The 22,788-nt window shown below is 40.7% G+C and overlaps 1 protein-coding gene across 4 annotated transcripts in view; it reads right to left on the bottom strand.

Annotated features, from left to right (window-relative positions):
- The window catches only part of Atp9b (ATPase phospholipid transporting 9B (putative)), a 195,689-nt gene that overhangs the window by 139,376 nt on the left and 33,525 nt on the right, over positions 1–22,788 (bottom strand). For all 4 annotated transcript variants that reach the window (XM_040757788.1, XM_040757790.1, XM_040757789.1 and 1 more), the window contains exon 6: positions 8,710–8,768. In XM_040757788.1, the coding sequence (XP_040613722.1) occupies positions 8,710–8,768 (59 nt within the window). The remainder of the gene's footprint in view (positions 1–8,709; positions 8,769–22,788) is intronic.

Genomic DNA, 22,788 nt, shown 5'->3' on the forward strand with positions numbered 1-22,788 from the left:
CTGTCATATTCAAAGTTTACAAGTCACTATTCATGCATTTAACTATTATTAATAACAATTCTATATATTGGAAATGTTAAAGGAAAGAAATAAAAAAAACCAAAGAAAAAGTATACCATTAAAATAATCCACATAATTTCACAAGTTATATCATTTGAGAACTAAGTGAAAATTTGTATATATACCACAAAGAAATGGCTTACTCTCCAACTGATGAATAATAAAAATGAAGAAATGAGTAAGTCTGGAGAAGACATGCTGTGAGGTACAGCTTTCCTTTCTAGCACTAAGAAAAAAGGTGACTACAACAGAGCTACAACAGATCCTCAGGTCAAGGAAGAAATCTGAGTGAACAGTCACCAGTACTTTCTAAATGAAAGGTAACAATTATCTGACAAGAAAATGAGTGGAACAAGCAAGGCCAGCAAAGCACCAGTAGGAAAATACAAGCAACATGAACACACTGTAACTCACCAGAACAGAACACAAGAAGGAAAGGGGAAAGCTAAAATAAACAATGTTTAAGAGTTTTAGGAGTCAATAAGAATTTCCTCAAGTATATGGGGAAATGCTAAGGGCAGGAACTGAACAAGACACACAAGAGGATTAACTATAACCTAGGAAAAGACATTAAACCACAGTGACTAAGACAGAGTGCTTTAAACTAGGACAGCCAATTATGCTAACGGAAAACAAGAAAATGCAGAACTAGACCCATTCATATGAGACCACCAGGTTCATGAGAAAACTAGCACTGTGGGCAATCAGAAAATTAGTCTTACCAAGAAATAGGTCTAAGGAAAGTAGATACTTACAGGGGATTTATGGAGATTATGATGCCTGGCCTTCCCAGTAATGTAAGACAGAAACTGACTCAAACCATAGTTAAAACGTGCAAGGCAAGAAGACAACAGAGCCTCTAAAAGTCGATGTGGGCCAAACAGCGGATGACATCTTCATCAACACCACTACTAAATTATTTTGAAAAGAAAACATCTAACTTTAAGTGAAAAGATTACTAACCTGGACTTCCCTAAAAGTAAGAATTCTATTCCAATGTGCCCACCAGGAAGGATGATAAAGGATACCTGAAGCATATATATCAGGAGGCTCTGACCACAAGACAGAGAAGCCTGGAAACTAGCAAGCAGAGAAAGGTCCACTTAGAGGAAAACACATGAGATTTTCCCAAACAGTACAGAAAGATACAGACCATAACAAAAGTGACCAATTTATTAAGACACCAGAGAAACTCATATTAAAACTATACCTACCACACACATATTAGAAAGGCACACTGAAAATGCTAAGAATGTCAAGGTTGGCAAACATACAAACACAGAGAACAGACAACACTTTCTACAGCCATGTGTATGATCTACCATGGTGAAACGCGTTCATGCTTAAAGCCCTTTTTCCTTCCAGGTATATATGGAGTAGCATGTGTGTACAATTGATGTCGAATGATACAAAGGAATAAGAAGCAACCTAAATAACCACCGATGGCAGAATGCATGAAAGCCACCTGTCCGAGGACATTCCTAGTCCACTAAACCTATCAGGAACCAAAAATACCCATAAATTCTAGAACGAACACACACACACACACACACACACACACACACACACACACACACACACACACAGTCTCATCAATGCACTTATACTAGGTCTACACTGTACTGACTACTGTAACTTTGTATTATATTCTGAAATGGAGAATGCAAAATGTGCAAAATTTTCCCCCAAAATTGTTTCAGCTATTCTAAGTCCCCTGAGTTTCTATGCAAATTACAGACAGCAGTAAATTGGTTTCTAAGGTTTTCAAGATGGTGCAGCATGGATCTAAAGGTCAATTTCAGAAGCACTGATAACTTAATAATAACATACCTACCCACCTACCCAAGAGTGCTGTTTTCCACTTACTACTCTGTTAACATGTTTCAATCACATTTAGAACTTTCCAAGTTACAAGTTCAGCATTATTCTGTTATATCTGTTTTAAGTCTTTTGTCCTGTGGATGCTAATGTGAATGGAATGTCAGATTATTCACTTTCCAAAAGCAAGGTATTATATTTTCTCCCATGTTGTGCCATGATGAGCTACACATGGGATCCATTCAGAGTATCTCAACTGCTTCTGATTCTGGCTGTCCTGAATGCAGATTAACATTCCAGTAGAGGACTGTGCATCAACATAAATTAATACTTCTTTGTAGCAAAGATACAGGAATCATATGTACTATATGTGTGTACATATGTGAGTGTGCACACATCAGCCACAGCACCGTAGAGGTCAGAGCTCCGCCATGTAGGTCCCAGGGATCAAATTCAAGTTACAAGTGTCTTTTATTTGTTGAGCCATCTCCTAGCCCCAAGGTACAGGGATCAAACTGCTCCATCATGAGACAGTCATTCCAGGTTTTTGATAGTTTTTATTTTGTTTCACTTTTTGCTTTAGAAACTGTCAAGTGATTTTCCAAAATAATTACACCATCTGGTCTTCTCAAGAGATATGTAAGTAAATCATATCCTTCTTGCCAAGGTCAATATTTGGTGACAACATTAAAAAAAAATCACCCATTCTGGTTTATGTGTAATCTTGATAACTACTGTCTATCTTTCATCTGTAGCTCCTTGGTAAATGTTTTCTTAGGTCTTCTGCCTGTTTTCAAAGGTGAAAATCTCTTACTGCTCAGATTTAGTTAGGAGATTTTACAAATTTCACAAATAATTCTTATTAGATATATTGTGCTCTGTAGGAGAAACTGGCCAGCCTACTCAAGCCGCAGTTGCCCTGCCCCTGGTGCCCAGGCCAGCCAGAGCAAGCAAGCACATGCAAGGCACGCATTTCCTCCCAGAGCCAAGTCACCAGGCCTGCCTCAATGCCCAGAGACTGCTGACAAAGAGACACCTGACCCAGAGACACTACTGGGCCTTGAGAGGGGATATAAAAGCAGGCCTAGCTTCCTTAATAAAAGAGTCTGTAGCACACTCTGCTCCTCACTGACTCCCAGTGCCTGAGTAGTTGGTGCTGCATCTTCTCACCCCATCCCCCAAGGGGTGTCTGAGCAGGGTAACCCGCAACATCTGGTACCTACACATGAAGCTTGTGGATCTCGTCCCCTCTTAAATCAGGTGTACTTTTTTTTCCATCACTGCAATTTTTTTTGTTTGAGCGCTGATCTTTGCCTTTTGTTGCTGGCGATGCACCATCGGATCTTACATCGGTACACTTTCGCTTTTTCTATCTGCACCTTTTCAGATTCCTCTTCACTCTCATGTTGCGTTTCAGCACCCCCTGTTCGGGGAGTTGGCCCCTGCGTGTTTCATGTCCTTGGTCCTCAAGAAGGTGAGTGTGGGTACCCTCCTTCTTTTCTATCTTTTCCTTTGTGTCTGTCTGGTGCATTAGGTAGGAACATCAACTACACTAAGGTCTGACACACTGGCTGTGTGTGTTCGAGTCTGTCATTGTTTAGACTTTGTTCTTATCTACCTCTCCTGTCAATAAGACAATGGGGAACTTATCCTCCCACTGTAAGGAGCCTCAGGTGAGGGCATTAAAATCAACACTGGTTGCATTGGTTGCCAGAGGCCTTAAGGTTAAGACTGCCGATCTGGAGGAATTTGGGGATGAGGCCATGGTGCTCACCCCCTGGATTTCTCCTGAAAACATGTGGGAATGTGACCTCTGGAAGGGTGTGCTCTTTCTTGTTCAAAAGGGTGAGGTCAGCTCAGGAATAACTTCCCATACTTCCTTTGTCCGCATCCTCCTAGAACCCTCAGGATCAAGCTATTGTTGAGAGACACTCGTGACTTAACAAAACTCACTGACTCCTGGAGCCTGAGCGGTTGGTGCTTTTCATCCCCTCCCCCAAGGGGGGTCCATGCAGTGCAAGCTGCAACAATGCTCCAAAGTTTTCACCCAATACAGGCTCCATAGCTTCTTTGTCTACTTTTTAATGTCTTTATTAGCATTTTGTTTAAATCAGAGGACAACTTGCTATAGTAGGTTATCTTCTACATGTAGGCCCCTGGGATCAAACTCAGGCATTCAGGCTTGTCAACAGTTACCTTTACCTGCTGAGCCATTGCTAGCCCTTCTACGTTTTTCACTTTCTTTATTGAGGCTTTCGTACCTGAGTACCATATTTACATGCTTTCCATTTCTACACTCCTCTCTCCCCCTCCAACGACTGCCTCCAATCCCACTCAAATGCATAATTTCTTCTTCAATTATTATTGATAACTATAGTTTCATCATGGTTCTTTCCAATTTTTTATTTTAATAAGATGCAATTATCAGATTTTTGTAGTATGTGATATTCTTTTGATAATAATTTGTGAATTATATTTTTATTTCAAAGATCTATGTTTATAAAATGCTTATATTTTAAATATCTAGGTTCAGTACATTTTCCCCTATGCTTTTTTCTCTAAAAGTTTTACATTTTCTATTAAGTCCAAGGTTGTCTTTTTAACCTAAGGATGCTTTAATTTAATCTCTTGATAGTTTCCTTTTTATTCTTAATTGCGTTTGTACCTTTTCGAAAAGTGACTTGTGCATATCCAGGTGGCCTATCTGTGGGCTCTCCTTAAGGTTTCATTGGTGTTCGCTTCCATCTCTCCTACTTGCACTATGCTGGTTAATGCAGCTCTTGACAGGCCTCCACATAGAACAGAGATTCTTCCCACTGTGTTCTCCTTCCCTTCCAGATTGCCTCAGCTGTGACCAAGCCTGCACCTTTCTAAATTGTCATTGGAGTAAGACTATCTGTGTCATTTTTTTTTTTTTTGATTAGTGACAGAAGAAAAAGATGGGGAGAAGAGAAGAGAAAGAAAAGGACAGGGCAGGAAGAGGGGGGAGGGGAGAATGTAAGGAAAAGGAAGGGAAGGAAGCTTCTTGTGACTTTGACAAGCTCTGTGTCAAATTTACATGGCCTTTGTTTTGTTAATAACAAAGGTATAAGAAATGTCATCCCTCAAGAACATACCTATTTCCTTAGGTCTTCTTTTATTATTTTCATCAATATACTGTAGGGACATTTTTCTTTTGTTTCCACATGGTCTGTTATTTTACAGAAATGAGGATGTATTTTTGCGTGCTGGCCTTAAAGCTTACCACCTGCTGAATATACCGATTCCAACTTGTGTAGATCTTTTTGGATTTCCTACATTCCCTAGCATCCCGTCTGCAAAGAAGGACATTTACTGCCTCCGTTCCCAATCTATACATCTTTGTCTTTGTTCTGTTTAAGAAACTAGGGCTGTTAGGTAAGTTAAGAGCGGTAAAAAAAGCATTCTTGTTTTCAGAGAAGAGGTATCCATCTAACTCTCTGACACATGATGCTCTATAGGATTCTCTAGGTATTTTTAACTAGATGAGATTCCTTATCACCAGGCCTGCAGGCATAAAATAATCAAGAGTAGGTATTGACTTAGTTGAATGCTTTTGGGGTACCCAATAAAATGGTTGTATGATTTTTTTTTCTGGTAAACTGATTCGACAGATCATTCTAGAGTGAAACTTAAAAAACATTTTTGGTGACCATACTGGGATATGACTTAGAACTTTATATAATATTGACAGCAATTGGCAAATGTTTTCTCAAGATTTTCTTGTCTAGTTTTCTTTTATTGTAACTGTCCTCCCTCTGGTGATAGTACAATGATAACCCTGGCCTTATAAAATGAGGGTAAGTGCTATTTTCTGACAATTACTGGATAAAACTGATGTCAAATCCTCTTTAAAGGTCCAAAAAATGAATCTATGCCTGGATATTTCCTTATCAAATGTTCTAAATTACTAATGCAACTTCTCTGTTGTTTTTGCTTTACTTTTCATTATTCTACTGGACATTTTCCTTGAAACCAACAAAGCACCCCAAATGCCACAGACCTTGTTTAATTAACTACACATTTTGCTTCACCCTGCTCAGGTCAGTGAAGCTGACTTTTTTGTCAATGACAAAAAGCTCCATCACATTTTTTTCGTACCTACCCCACCCACCCCGGGTCTACAGCACTCACAGTGAAAGCGGTCAGCATTTCATGAATTTCACTGCTGACCAGTCTCTCATTTCCTCCTTCAAAGATGTCACAGAGTCCTTTTCAGGAATCCACTTTTACTTCCTTTGAGTATCCCAGAGTGCGCTACTCATATACTTTCTGTCATGTGCACTATGATATACAGTGTATACTAACTCATTACATTGAATTATCTTAGGAAATAAGAGAAAGACAATACTTTTTTCTCCTTGCTTCTGGAAAAAGCATTATTCTTCTTCCCTAAGCTAGTTCTGCCAGACCAATAAAGGAGCACTAACAACAAGCTCATTCTAAGTTCTGCCTGCACTGAGTCTGTTTCAAGGCTTCTTCCTAAAGCCTGGCTCTCCAGAGACTGGCTCATCATGTATGTCACATACATGCGTATGATTCTGAAAGCCTCTAACTCTATATAGGTGACTAACATGACATGCATAAAGAGAGCAGAAAACTATGCTTTTTTTGTTTTCATTTAAATACAGGCATAAAAATGTCTTTGACTCTGCATAGGTGGAATTTTTTTGTTGTTTAAGCTAATAATTTAGGAGTCTTTATCTCATTTATATGAAGCTCTAAAATAATCCAAAGTACTACAATATTCTACACATGTGTTTATATAATTGCTATCATATAATGCTTACTTTTTAAACAAAGGATTGCTTCCTGGGGGAGTGGGTTAGAAAAAAGAAAATCAGTAAACTCCTGCAAATGGTTTATTTAAAAAGTTACCCCTTTAATATCAGAGCCTAACTTAGAAATGTTAGAATGTATAGTTTTCCACACAAGACACATTCCCTGCAAACACGTCAGGTGTCTAAGTTACTGCATTGGAGGACCTGTCTGAAGGATGATTGACTGTTCCATCCTACAAGCAGCCCAGACCATCAGACACAGGGGAAGTCTAAGGAAGCTTAGTGGCAGAGTGCTGCCAGCATGCACAAGGTCCCCAGTAACAAGCTACTGACTTCACCCTAAAAGCTTACACATAAAGAAGAAGATTTCATGATAGTAGCAGCACTCAAACATTCAGTATTGCAAATGTGATGACGGGCCATTAGTATATGGAAAATACTTAAATCAACAGTAAAGTGAATTCACTTCACTCCTTACATAAATTTCTATAAGGATCACATCTTAAAACTGTTTTTTACTGTTCTTTCTGTCAATGTTGTTTGTATGCCTGTACATAAGTGCCACATCCCCAATTCCAGGTACAACATTTAACAAAAGGCATGAAGCTCTTCCATATTTCAAGTGTGGCATAAAAATATTATAATTAATCTAATATGACATCAAAAATATCAACTCTACTAATTACAGTTTAAAATCCCCTACAAGGCCTACAAGGTCACTAACATTTTTAGCTATTTCCCTTACTTGTAACAGCTTCCTCCCCTTCTAAATTTAATGTATAATATTTAAATTACAACAAAAGGTTCTTGGCATACAGCCCTGGGTTCACTATCCATCACCATCCAGCTATATTAATGTTAGCACAGCAGACATCTAGCCTATGACAGGAAGGAAACACTTAAGAGTCTGTAAGTTTACAGTCTTGCAGCTTACAGAAGTATGCAAAGATACTAGGATAATCACATGATGTGACACTCATACAGCATAAGTAAGTAAAAATACATTAATAAAGGAGAAATTTTCCAAAAGCTGAATGGATACAGGATAGTAATTTCTAGAATTTATAAATGAAGCACTGCAGATGTTTGTTTTAGTATCCTGTGCATGCTAAGCACTGTTCCACTTTGTGAAATCAAACCACATTGCCTGTATACAGAATAAAGTAACAAGAAGTTCATTTCTATGGGAAGAATTACCATCAGCCCCAGGCAGCCAAGATGCCAACCAATGCTACAGACTGCAAACAGCTCTGGAGGAAGGCAAATGGGAATCTGCCCTAGAGACTTTGAAAAAGCCAACAAGGAATTTCTAAAGAATATAGATGGCAGAGTAAGATTTTCCAGAGAAGATACATTCACAGCACTAACATCACATAGCCCCAGTGGCGTGCATAGCACGCACACATCATAGAATGAGGCAGAGACAGCATACCAGGAAGAATGTCTTACAGAAAGAGGTACACACAGTGTACACAGGCCTTTACATATTGCAGACGAGGCAGGGACAACAGCACTCCAGGAGAAAGCCCTGACCTGCCTACTGCCCATCCATTCACTCTTCCATGCCTGATTTGCTTTTTTAGATCATGGTTTCTTCTTATCATGGCCTAAACTCTTTTTCTAGTGCTCTTTATCTTTCATTCACGTTCTCTCTTTAAAATTTTAAACCATAAGAATTAGAGCTAATAATTATGTATAATATAGCCATCTGGACAAGTAATTCTGAAAACTGATATGGAATTAACATTTTGAACTTAATTCTGAGGTCAAATGAGATACATTAATCAAATAACAGTTCTTACATTAAAAAAATCAGGCTTTACCAAAAGACAATGAAATAAACCTTAGCAAAATAGACAGAAAATGTAAATATTTAAATTTAGTTAAAATACATCAAATCTTACAAACACACATTAAGAATTAAAACATCTATCTCAACAATTCCTCCAAAATAGAAGTTATTTGCAATTAAACTAATGTTAATGACTGATGTACATACAGTAGATCTAAAATATATTAAAAATGCATCAACCTTTTCCACTATGATGAGGTCTCCAACTTGTATGTCTGAGCTTTTAACTTGCACTTTACCTAAAGAAAGAAGAAGTACAATCAACTCAGGGAAACAACACCAGAGAGCAACTTTTGATAAGTAACACTTTAACATAGTTCTAGGGCCAAAAACAAATCAAAAATTTAAAAAATTAAAACCATAAATTTGTCTCTCTTCATGTTCAAGTTACATTTCAGATATATAGTCACACATACTTAATCTTTTTTTGTTTTTTTTTTTTTTGGTTTTTATTTTTGGTTTTTACGAGACAGAGTTTCTCTGTATTGTTTTTGAGGCTGTCAGTCCAGCCTGGCCTCGAACTCACAGAGATCCGCCTGCCTCTGCCTCCCGAGTGCTGGGATTAAAGGCGTGCGCCACTACCGCCCAGCACACATAATTAATCTTGTTACTAAACTACTGAACACAAATAAGTACCCCTAATAATAGCAAAAGCAACAGAACAAGGATTTCTTCTTGGTAACTGGGGTAAAGATCACATGTGGAAGATTCTTCATATATTCTGTTAGTGTTTCAATCCTCAGTGATGTTAGCAATGGTCACAAGCATTACTAAAAAAAATTTTGGTGACTGAAACTGAGTATTATGAAGATGTACAAACCCTTAATACTACGAATTATGCTGATTGGCACATAACACACAGAGAAAGTAAAGCAAATGATATATAAAATCATCAGTCACTAGTATCTTTGCCAATACAGCACAGAACTGAAAACTGACAACTTCACTACTAAAAGTATCCACTTATGGATAATTTTTCTATGTACATATTTGAGTAAATTCTTAATATCTGTCTACCTAATATGAAAGAGCTACTATTAGAGATGAATATGTATTATGCTTAAGTACCTACAAAATATTACGTACAATATGATGATAAGCGGATTATCTGAAAACTCAGATGAATCATTCCCTCCCCGTCTCAGCCTTCCTCTGCCTTTTAGGACAGCCGACCACCCAATGGGTCCATTTTCATAGCCACAGATCTATCACACCAATAGGTTTGTTTGCAACTTTTACACTCATTTTATTCCGACTGCCAGCAGAGTTGGGGTTTTACTAAAAACTAACATAACCAGATTTATTACTGAATTTTAGTCCTATCAACTTCTCACTAAGATTTATTTCCTAAATACCTCTTAACTAAGCTGAATCTGACACCACAATTTCTGGAGTTGCTTTGTTTAGCACACGGGACATCTTTACTGTTACATTTTCCTGTGTTCTTCAATGAGGCAAACCAAGAAAGGTTACAACCACTTTTTATTCATCAGACAGCAATGTTCTTTATAAATTACATGTAAAACAAATCTTACCATAACTTCCCAGGCAATGAGTATAAATCTAAACACTGACAGAAAACACTTACAAAAGAACTAGTCCTTTAATCACTGCAAACTCGGTCACTCTAATCTTCCAGTCACTGTTGTTCTTATAGCTAAGTATGAAATAGTAGGGGTCATCACCGACTTTTTGGCCACTCTCCACAAAATCACTATGCTGTCTTTCAATTCACTTTCTCTCCTGGCCAGCAAATTCACTTTCCCTTCCTTCTGCCTGTTTACATTTTAAATAATGCACACATTTAAAAAGAGAGGAAAAGAAAAGAAAAACCTGTAGTTAAATGATGTAATATAGTACAATGTTTAAAATAGTTTTAAAACACAGAAGGCACACCCTTTTGTAAAAATTCTTTTATAGAACCCTTAAATCCCTCAAAAGGTTGGCCATTTTACTGTATGGCAACAGACATAACATGTATGTAATGGTCTTTACATGCTATAGTGACTACTTTTCATTTCTGTGGAATCAGTGATTACATGTTTAAGGGAAAAGTTTTTGGTGGATAGTGTCAAAGTTCTGAAACATTAATAATTCTGTGCTATGAACAAAATATTACAAGGCTAAGCTGGTCATAGTGGTGTATGTCCATTGCTTCCACCACTACTCAGAAGGCTGAGCCAGGAGCAGGAGGACCCCTTGACCACAGGAGTTTGAGGTAAGTGTGGGGTATATAGAAAGACTATCCTCTAAAAAGCAAACTATAGAGGGTTAAACAGTAAACCATGTAGCATCTGCCTAAAATGTGCCTAGTTAAAAGTTCACATTACTACATTTTGAAGATGTGGTCACATAGTTTTAATTTCCTGAACAGTTTAACCTTACACTCTTGAGGCTGCTTGCTCTTTATTTGGTAACTTTGTCCCTATAGAACAGGAATTGTTTCCTTCCATTCTCTGGTGGGGACCCTCTGGGAACCAGAGGAGCCACCTGCTCTACACAGTCACCATACAACCGGTCACTGTACTGCCAAGGTTGAACGGCTAAGCAGCCCTGCCAGAGAAAAGCATTCATGTGGCTTATTCCAGAACGGAGCCTTCCTCTAGACAAAGACCAAGGTACATAGCTGTGTGTTCTCCTGCGAAAGCTCCTTACAAGCATGCCCAGTCTCTCACTTCCAGGGACACTCCTCATTTTAACCTGTATATGTAAAATATCACTCAAAATAAACTCCACTGTAATTTCTCTACTTCAGTCTGAACTCCCAAGAACTGAAAAACCTAAACATTAGGTTTATCTCCACTCCCAAACTTCCATTATTTATCATAACTTAGAAAATAATTGAGATTTGTATACTAATATACAAGTTCTTTATAACTGACCTCAAATCAGTTTTCTGCCTTTTCTCAACATCTATTTCTGTTTTCACTGCCCTGCTCTGTGCCCACCTAGTACCTCAACTCTACACCTACACAGTGGTCTTTGCTTACCCTCACTGTACTGTGCCATTAACAAACAGCTCTATCCCAGGCCCCTTAATCACACAGCCAACATAATTCTGTAAGCTTACAGTGACTCAAATCAACACCAGTCGTATTTTTTACATACCGTTCTGGCAGGTTGTATGTTAACACAAGCTAGAGTCTGAAGAGAGGAAGGAGCCTCAGCTGAGGAAATGCCTCCATGAGATCCAGCTGTAAGGCATTTTCTCAATTAATGATCAATGCGGGAGGGCCCAGCGCATGGTGGGTGGTGAAATCACTAGGCTGGTGATCCTGGTTCTATAAGAAAGCAGGCTGAGCAAAACCATGAGGAGCAAGTCAGGAAGCAGCTCCCATCCATGGCCTCTGCATCAACCTCCAGGGTCCAGCCCTGTATGAGTTCCTGTCCTGATCTCCTTCAGTAATAAACAGCAACATGCACGTGTAAGCCAAATAAACCCTTTCCTCCCTAACTTGCTTTTTGGTCATGGTGTTTCATTTCAGTAACAGAAACACCAACTAATATAAACACCTTTAATGCTTATATGCTTAACCTTAAATGCTATAAATATTCAGTATCTGAATGGCTATTAAACTTCAGAATGCATACCCTTTCTGGAAAAAAAAATTGTTTTTCAGTTGCAACAATGTATCTTTTACAGCTCAGAAATATCTCTTACGTACAGACCTGAAAATTAAAAGAGGAAGACTTCTGGCCCCATGTGGTGGCTTATGTCAGTAATTCTAACACTTGGAGGCAGAGGCAGGCTTATCTCTGCCAGTTGAAGGCCACTCTTGCCTACACAGCAAGTTTCAGACCAATTAGGACTGCATAATAAAACTCTATTGCAAAATAAACAAACAAAAACGATGAAGATTTATGTTTTCAGTGCCTTTTATTCCTGACTGTGAGACACCATGCTCTCCGTTGGCTAGCTGATTTTAACTGGGTAAGAAATTGTTACTTCTGGAAGTCAAAAAAATACTAGTCTCCCCACTAGCTTCACTTTAGACAAGACCTCTAGAATAAGGTTAGGACACGAACAGCTGCCAGGTCACTTTTCTGAAGCTTCAAGACTGTTTTTTTGTTAAACCACTTTACTTAGTCCTACAGAGGTGTGTGATAAGTTCCTTTTAATATCAGAGGATCCAAAACACCACCCATAGACCATACTAACACCACCAGTTTCTGAAAGTGCACTTTTAAGTACCCTCCTCCTTAACTGCATAAATAGCAGTGCCTGTACGATGCTTAGTTGTCCAGTTTGCATAAGGGAAATCTGTCTTCCTGTACAGGCTATGGTGGGAGATCTTACCAAGTTTAAGCAAACTATGCCATTAATATATGGAATAGCATCTGAGAATCATGGATGATGGCGACAAGTAGTAACTAAGTCACAGACAGAAGAAAGCCAAGTGGCAGCCACATTTGCGGATAACTCCTGCGCAAGAGGGGCAGCTTATTAGAGAGTGAGTGAGGCAAAAAGCCAGCTCAAAATCCATTCCACAAGAAAGGTAAAGTTCTACTTGGACAGCTTGTGCTTCCAAACAAAGTGTTTTCAGAACATTAGCGTATTTAAAGTTAAGAAGAAGCATTTCTTTACAAAAGCAATAACAGACCATTTCCCCAGCTCCCTTCCATCAAATGTGCTTGTGAACTGCAGTAATGTGTTACAACCACGGCAAAGCACAAAAGGAAGCCACCACTGCCGCCATTCCAACAGGTCTCCTCCATAGCTCACAAAAGCACTCTGAGTGATGGAGACGACACTACAAATGGTGTCACAGCAGAGACTGCTTGCATTTCCACGTGTAAAACATTCATGTCTTCCATCACTGCCAATGGTGGCTGACATTAAAAAAGGTATACTGCTATCTGCATTTGAAACAGACCTACTGACAACTGTTTTAAAGTATGCTGAGCTCAAGCACTAGAGAAGTGGAAAAATCCATAAAAGTAATGTCTTCCTCAACCTTTTTTTATTTAGCTCTGATTTAATACAAAATACCATGTCAAACATGTATGGCCACGTTGTTGTCCATCAAGTAGACACATGAAAACAACAATCAGGCAGCTCTGCATGACTAAGAAGATAAATTCCTTTGGAATTAACTCAAAGAAGCTCATTTCTATGTAATATGAACAATGAAATTTTGCTTTCTCCATCAAAAAGTTAGCATATTTTTCTAAGGTAGTTGATTGTATATTTTGAAATTCTATAATGATAAAACATAAGTAGTAAAGTGACTTGTTGCTAAGTAAGTGTGGGGGTTTTCGAACGACAGATAATCTATTTTTTCCCTGCATCCACATGACACACTAGAAAAATGCAAATAAAAGAAAAGTAACCTGGTCAATGTTTTCTGACTTTCTATTATTTGGCTAAATAATAAATTGGATTATTCTCATATATTTCAAGCAGTGTGATTAAGTATTAGTAAAATGTACTCAGTCACAAAGCAATGTATTACATTAATTAAATCATTATCAACTGGTGATTGTTGCAAAGGTATTTAAAACGGACAGACTACCTCATTCTGTATAAAGCAGCATAGAGTGTGAAATTTAATCTCAATACAAAAGTTCGTAGACATTTTCTATTTCTTCTTACATAAAATTGTAAAGTCCTCAAATGTCCCAGGATCTGGCAGCACTTAGGTAAACAATACCAACAGAATATGTGATTACTGTAGAACTTTAAAATACTTGATCACGTCTGGTTTAATTTGGTCATTTGCAAACTTGTACTGTCCATTCGGCTGCTTGAGATATGTCTCTTCTTTCTCTTTCTCTTGTATTGAAAACAGATTTTTTTCATACACTATATTCTGACTATGGATTCCCTTCCACCAACTCCTCCAAGATCCTTCCCACTACCCCTCCCATCCAAATCTATTCCCTTTCTGTCTCTTGTTAGGAAGCAAAAGAGGCCTGGCAGTGCTAGTGCACACCTTTAAACCCAACACTAGAGGCAGAGACAGACAGATCTCTGTGAGTTCCAGACTAGCCTGGTCTACAGAGAGCATTCCAGGATAGCCAGTTCTAAACAGAGAGATCCTGTCTTGAAAAACAAAACAAACAAACAAGAAGAGAAAAGAAAAAGAAAGGGATATCTAAAGAATAATGAATTAAAATAAAAAACCAAATCAGAATAGAACAAAACAGAAAAAAAAGAGCCAAAGAAAATCCTTGGCATTTTATAGCATTTTATGTGAACTGACATAACATGCATACAGTTACATTAAGGCAACCTGTGTCGTTTGCACAGTGCTGTACAACCAGTGCTATCAAGTTCCAAAAGTTCTCCCCCAGTAAGCACTTGCTCCCTTCTGCCCCCAGTCCTCAGCAACTTATTAATCTACATTCTATCTCCACAACTTACCTAGTCAAGCTCTTTCACATAAATGAAATGAAATAATGTATAATCTTTTGTGTCTGGTTTCTTTCGTACAAGTTTTCAATGTTCAGCCCTCTTCTACATGTATCAACCTTCCATTCCTTTCATGACTTAGAAGCATTCTAACACAGACTGAATGCAGTGTGCTTTGTTTAGGCATTTAGCCACTGGTAGACTGCTTTCACTTTGGCTGTTGTGAGTATTAAATACTATGATAAACATGGGCAAATGTTCTTGGATCTCTGTTCTAAAATCTGTCTAACCGTGAGGGAAGTGCAAAAATATATTCTGTGACTGGTGAGACATTTATAATACCCCCAAATAATGCTCCAGGATTTCTACATCCACTACCAACACTTAGTTGTTTTACAGTACTTCAGCGATAGCCTAGCCAGAAGCATTACCAGCTGAGGTTTTCTTTGCATTTTCCTCTGAAATGATGCTTTTAACTGAACACCATGTACTTACTGGCCATTTCTCTATCTTATTTGAAAAAAAAAATACCTATTTAGATTCTTTGTCCGTTTTTAAGGTGAGTTTCTTTTTGCTAGTAAATTGCCAAGTTCTTTACCTATCTTTATCAGGTCTAGACATATTTTCCTTTTCTGTTCTTTCTTATTTTTAATATTTATTTACCTATTACTATATCTGTGTAGCTTGGAACTGGAATTACAGGAGGTTGTGATCCATCTGAGATGGGTGCTGGAAACTGAACCTGTGTCCTATGGCAAGAAGATCAAGTGTTCTCAACTGCTGTGTGATCTCTCTGGCCCTTTCAGCTTTTTTGACAATTTCCTTCAGTGCATAAAAGCCAATCAGTGAACTGAAAAGTATGTTCAATATGTAAAGCCACTTGCTGCTAAGCCTCATCATCTGAGCTGGGTCCCTGGGACACAAATGGTAGAAGAGAACGAACTCCTAAGGAGTATGTTATCCTATAATATCCATATGCATGCCATGCACAGACAATAAACACATTCATACATACATATACACACACACACACACACACACACACACACACACACACACACATACATAAGTAAACATTTTAAAGGCTATCAGGGAATTTTATCTAAGAATGTTTTAATTCCTTCTTCAGTTTTAACTCAGGGTTTTACCAGACATAATTCTGTTGGGGACTGCTAGAACCTTGAACAAAATGGAGTCTGTCAACCGTTTCTTGGCCTTCTGCCTACGTGACTGCGAGCACACATGCCCTTGAGACAAAGGAAAAGGCTAACCATTAAAGTTAAATTTACACAGGGCAGCCCACCCACCTAGCCAGGGGGAAGTACCCTTACAGAGTAATTGTCTTTGTTAACAAAAGATTAAAGTGTTCCGTTGAATACTTCCTACCCCTCCCTAATTCCTGCACCTGACTTACACTGACAAGCATTTGTGGAATGCAACTGATGACTGATGTAAAATTACAGCTTTGTCTTTACCGTATTTGGTGTATATTTGAGTTGAGACTTGATTGACATGCTTGTACCACCCCCTGAGGTCCTTCCTCTATAAGTTCCAGCGCACCCCAAAAAATAAAGGCTCTTGATCAGCGAACGTTGTCTTGAGCCTGATTCCATTAACCTCTTGAAGTTCACTTTCCAGATCGGATCTGCTCGTGAAGGCCCACCAAATTAGTAGCGACCCTCATCACCTCACCCCCGCGGGTCAGGGGTCCCTTCCCGGGGGTCGCAACTGGCGCCCCACGTGGGACACGAGTTACAGACCACCGATCGGATGGCAGAGGCGCGACGAGTCCGGAGCCCACTCATAAGGCGTCAGGTAAGCCCCATCCGGGTGGCGCAGAGTAGGGATAGTCTAATAACCTAGGTTAACACCGCCGTCCCATCCGTCCCGCGAAAATGGGGACTAGTATCAGCACAGAAGATAGATTTATTAAAGGAATTCAGAAAGAATTAAGAGATAGATACACTGAGGTTAAAAAAAAATAAGGAAGCCATATTTATTAAAGGAATTCAGGAAGAATTAAGAGATAGAAACATTGAGGTTAAGAAAAAAGATTTACTTAAGTTTTTGCTTTTTGTACATGAAGTTTGTCCCTGATTTGTCATTACCTGTCCAAAAATAGTTTGCAGTACTTGGGAACAAGTCGGGGCCGAATTAACTAATTATTTCGAAACCAAAGGCTCTGAAAGCGATAAAAAGATTATGCAGCAGTATTGGGATCTCTTAAAAAGTATCATTGTTTACGCAGAGGAAAGCCCCCCCGAAATGAACAAATTCTTAAAGATGCCCAACAACATCTAGAGGTCGCTTCCTGAGGGTGTTCTAGGGCAGCTCCAGAGCTTGTTCTGTCGCTGATCTTTCTAAAGATTGTTCCTCTTCCTCTGCTAACTCTGACTTTGATAAGCTTCCTCCTTCTCCTTCTGATCAACCTACCTCATTTGCCCCTAAAGTTCGCTCTCTAGCCACCGGTATCTACCCCTCCCTACGGGCTGTCACCTCTGCTCCTCCTGAGGAACCTCTGGATCCTGGGGACGCCCAGGAGCTAGAGGAAGAGGCTGCCACATACCTTCGGGTTCGGGTGCAAGGTCTCTCTGGCCATGAGACCTCCTGCCTATGATCTTTCCTCGCTCCCTGATCTTCCTCAACCTTTTGCTCCCAAATACTCCTCCACTATTGATTCTCTTACTTCCTCTCTCGTTCAAGCTCTCAGCGACAAGTTTTCACAGCTCCTCTCCTTGCTATCACCTAAACTCCAGTTCCCTCTTTTTGACCCTGAAGGGTAGGGAGCTGAACCGCCTCTCCCTGCTAGACCTCTAGACCTCTTCCTGTGGCACAGGGGTGACCATGCACTAGACAGGCGGCTTGAGCTGAAGAAGCGGCTCGCCAAAATCCCGATCCCGATGATAGAGCGGGCCTTGGCTATAGCCCACCTGCTCAAAATTTTCAGTAGTGGTTACTACCTCCCCTGTACTCCCCCCCCCCCCCCCCCGGCAGATAAAATCACCTGGATAAATGATGATCCTGTCTGGGTAGGACAATAGCCTCTAGTCAAAGAAAAATTAGAAGCAGCCCAGCAGCTTGTGCAGGAGCAATTCAATGCTGGCCATATAGAACTCTCCACATCTCCTTGGAATACCCCTATTTTCGTTATCAAAAAGAAATCAGGTTTGTGGATGCTTTATTTTTGGAAGCCACAGATGTAGTTTTTCTGGATGAATTGTTTTTCTTATAGATGTATCGGTGTGGTATGCTTTTGCATTGATCTACAGGGTGATTTAAATTTTATTTTTACAAGCAGTTTTTCAATCAAATTCTATATATGATACAATGTGTTAAAGGTAGATCAGCCTAGAGTCATGCAGCTAACAGTTGGGACCCCTGTTGTCTAGGAGTCCTTAGAGGCTAGGTGGCCTCTCTTGGTAGTCCCTGTGGTGGTAGCGCTGGCTGGTCACAGGAACGAACCTTCAGGGCCCTCAGCATGGCCCTGAACTCTTGGATTGTTACAAGGATTTTTCATGGGCATTTTGCTACACAGGCAGTGGACAATCCCAGTAGTCCCAGGTATGCCATAAGCAACCTTTCTGTGATCTCTCCCTAACTCATTTTTCACACCTATGAAAAAAGGAATGTGCCCTGAGTAGATGTTACACTCCCTTGGTGTTCATATGCCTCATTTGCGAATGCAAACATTTTGTTTATGTTTTAAACTCTTCCCCAAAGTAACCGTGCTGGCTGGCTCACCATAGACAGTACACGTGTAGCTCTGTCATGGGCATCCTGTGGCAGGCATGTTGATCCTGTAAATTGCACTGATCTTGTGCTGGGACATTGCCTTGCTTTTACGATCCCAACACATTTCAGTATTATATGCTAGAGTGTGCGGACTAGACTCTGCTCTCTCGAGCACTGTGGAATGGCCTTGTCTGGCTTTCCAACAAAAAGTTTTCCACCTCTGAACAGACCTAAAGAGAAGGCTTGAATGTAAACGTATTAGTTAGGAGTCTTTGTGGCACTTTTGGTCTGTTTAGTTTTCTTGTGATCGGCCAGGCCCCCAAAAGTATGTCATTCTAATTCCATGTGACCTTTGTCAGCTTGGACAGCATCTAAATGGCCCAGCTAGTGTTACCAGGCCATCACTGCATTTCTTTAGCCAGTCCTAAACTTAAAGCTGTGAGGTCACTGCTGTGTCACACTGTCGTTTATGATACATCCATGGGTGGCAGGGGCACCTGAAGCCTTGTGACCCTGCTGGGTTCTAAGTCCATGCTCTATTCAGCCCCATACAAACTGTCTGTGGTCAGGGTACCCAGTGTCTGAAACTAAAGGAACTTTTGTATGTGTGTATGTATATGTGTGTGTATGTGTGTGGTCAGTGCCATTTTATTTGTTCTGCCATTTTATTGTCTCAAGTTGAATGTATCAGCTTAGCCAAATCACTACAGAAGGTGGTTTCTAAAAACCTTTCACATAGATGCATAAAAGCTACCTCTGACTTCTCTTTGGTTTGTGTTCAGTCTAACTCTTTATAGTTAGCACAACAGGCTCATAGATTTCATCACCTTAATGCACAAACACTTAGGCTACAATATTCCATCACTCGTGAACAGGCTCGAGAGATAGTTAAATCGTGCAAAGCTTGCCTCTCCCTTTTGCCTGAGCCTCATACAGGAGTCAACCCCTGTGGTCTTGTGCCTGGTGAGCTTTGGCAAATGGATGTTACTCATTATTCTGCCTTTGGCAATCTTAAATATATTCATGTTACGGTGGATACCTTTAGTGGCTTTGTTTGTGCCTTTCTCCAAACAGGAGAGGCCGCCAAAGATGTTATTACCCATATTTTACATTGTTTTACTATTATTCCTGTCCCTATCGCCATTAAAACTGACAATGGCCCAGGGTACATTAGTTCTAAATTTAAGGATTTTGGTAAAAAATTTGACATTACCCACAAAACAGGAATTCCCCTTAACCCCCAAGGACAGGGTGTTGTAGAGCAAGCTAATCAGACCTTAAAAAAAAAATGCTCTTTAAGCTTTCTTCTGAAAGTTAAACCCTGTATGCTCACAAAGGCAAGCATTGCCTACTTCTAAATCATGTACTTTTTGTGCTCAACTTTCTCTCTCTGGACAACAATGGCCGATCAGCTGCTGATCAGCTCTGGCACCCTTCCACCCGTGAAAACTTTCGACAGGTTCTCTGGAAGGATGTGCACACGGGCCAATGGCTCGGTCCTCACCCAGTCCTTATCTGGGGAAAAGGACATGCTTGCATTCATAACACCAGCAATGGAGAAACGCGCTGGTCAAGCTTTATAACCCTCCCAGGGAAAGAGCCCCTGAGGAATCTCCTGTTTTCTCTTTCAGATGCTGTTGATAACAAAACTCCCAGTGAAGATGACGCCGCATTGCCTGCTACTTCTTCCATTTCTCCTTTTGATTTTTAGTTTCCCTCCTTACATCCCCCGGCCAGACAGCTTAATTCTGGCCCACCACCACTTAATCCCCTTTGTTCACGCAGTTGGTGCAACCTCCTCCATATCCAGTTTATGGCTGCAGGAAAAAGGTTCCTCTGGGAAGGTTCCCGAGGCGCTTACTGGGGTCTACGCCTATATGTTTCTGGCACAGACCCAGGCCTCACCTTTTCCATTAGACTTTTGAAAGAAATCCCTTCCTTTCGCCCTATTGCTGTTGGCCCCAATCCTTTTTTATACCCCTCTGGTGGTGGCTCATTCCTACCCAAGGCTGCCGCCCCTCGCCCTCGTCCTAATCTCAATTCTCCAGCTCCAGCTGCCACCACCACTGTTTGTCAACCCACCATGCCCGCCGCCGGTCCAGTCTCCACCGCGGACCTCATCCTTCAGATGGTCAACGCCTCGGCCCAGGTACTAACACCACCTATGAGCGCTGCTGGATTTGCTATTCACCCATCTCTCCATTCTACGAAGGAATTGCAGCCTTCGGCTCACCCATCTACACCAACGACACCAATCTGCTTCGCTGGGGCACGCAGCCACAACCACGCGGCATGACCTTAGGACAGGTCGTGGGATCTGGACTCTGCCTTTTGGGACCACGTATGCTTCCCCCCACCCCGCTGTTAGAAGCATGTACTCAAACCATGCAAGGTGCTGCTCATGCTTCCTTCCTTATTGCCCCCAACCTCACCTTTTTTGCTTGCTCCACAGGGTTATCCCCGCATATTATTGTAGATGTTTTTCTTGCGCACAAGGACTACTGTGTCCTTGTTGTACTCGTGCCCAAATTGACTGTTCGCCCTGAATCTGATCTATTGCCCCAAAGTGATCTAACTGTAACTCTCTCTCGCCAAAAAAGAGAGCCGGTCACCGCCCTCACATTAGCCATATTGGTTGGTCTGGGTGCAGCAGGTGCTGGCACAGGAATTTACTCCCTAATCCACACAAAGGACTCTGTTAATGCTCTAACCCGCACTGTTATTAGAGACATAGATGAGCTAAAAAGAGGTTTAGATTACTTAGAACAAACTGTTGGTTCCATAGCTGAAGTGATACAACAAAACTGTCGCGGTCTCCACCTCGCCTTTTTGCGGGAGGGGGGAGTTTGTGCCGCCCTTAAAGAGGAATGTTGCTTTTTCAAAGACAAATCAGGATTAGTTAGAGATAGTATCAGAAGAGTTGAACAGAGTCTGGAAGAAACAAAAAAATTTGGATCAAAGTGAATCTTGGTACAAAAATTGGTTCTCTACCTCCCCCTGGCTATCGACTTTGCTGCCTAGTTTGTTAGGACCCTTTATTGGCTTCATGTTACTTATTTCCTTTGGTCCTTGGGCATTTCGTCGCCTTACTGGTTTTGTTAAAAATCAGGTTGATGAGGCTACCAAAAATTCAGTTCAGGTTCACTATCAGCAGCTCTCTCAACAAGACCCCGAAGAACCTGAGGCTGTAGACAAACCTACATTCCAACCTTTGAGCTTTCAGGAGTTTGACTACCTGGCCAACCGCCTGCGTTCACTCTGCTCCAGGCTGTGGAGATGCTTAAGACGGGGATAGCTTGGTGCCAGAATCTGGGAGCAAACATGGCTCTCTAAACATTGCCGGCAAAAACTTAATTCGTATCCTCTCTCGCCAGGTCCAGAACTGGAAGCCCACCAGGTAACCTAAGACAGGCACTTCACCCAATTGCTCTCTTCTTTTACTATATAGAAAAGGGGGAGATGTTGGGGACTGCTAGAACCTTGAACAAAATGGAGTCTGTCAACCGTTTCTTGGCCTTCTGCCTACGTGACTGCGAGCACACATGCCCTTAAGACAAAGGAAAAGGCTAACCATAAAAGTTAAATTTACACAGGGCAGCCCACCCGCCTAGCCAGGGGGAAGTACCCTTACAGAGTAATTGTCTTTGTTAAACACTCCCTACCCCTCCCTAATTCCTGCACCTGACTTACACTGACAAGCATTTGTGGAATGCAACTAATGACTGATGGAAAATTACAGCTTTGTCTTTACTGTATTTGGTGTATATTTGAATTGAGACTTGATTGACATGCTTGTACCACCCCCCTGAGGTCCTTCCTCTATAAGTTCCAGCGCACCCCAAAAAATAAAGGCTCTTGATCAGCGAACGTTGTCTTGAGCCTGATTCCATTAACCTCTTGAAGTTCACTTTCCAGATCGGATCTGCTCGTGAAGGCCCACCAAATTAGTAGCGACCCTCATCACCTCACCCCCGCGGGTCGGGGGGTCCCTTCCCGGGGGTCGCAGAATTCCTGACTGATAGTTTATATTCTTATTGCTTTAAAAATATGCCCTTATCACCCCATGGCTTCTGTGATCTGAGTACATTTTATCTGAACCATTTGCTTTGCTTTGAGGATTTCCTCGGGATCATCAGGCTTCAACAGGCTGATTGTGCCTCAAAGCAGGCCTCTTC

Source organism: Mesocricetus auratus, unplaced genomic scaffold, assembly GCF_017639785.1.
Source record: "Mesocricetus auratus isolate SY011 unplaced genomic scaffold, BCM_Maur_2.0 Super-Scaffold_100015, whole genome shotgun sequence".
Classification (NCBI taxonomy): Eukaryota; Metazoa; Chordata; class Mammalia; order Rodentia; family Cricetidae; genus Mesocricetus; species Mesocricetus auratus.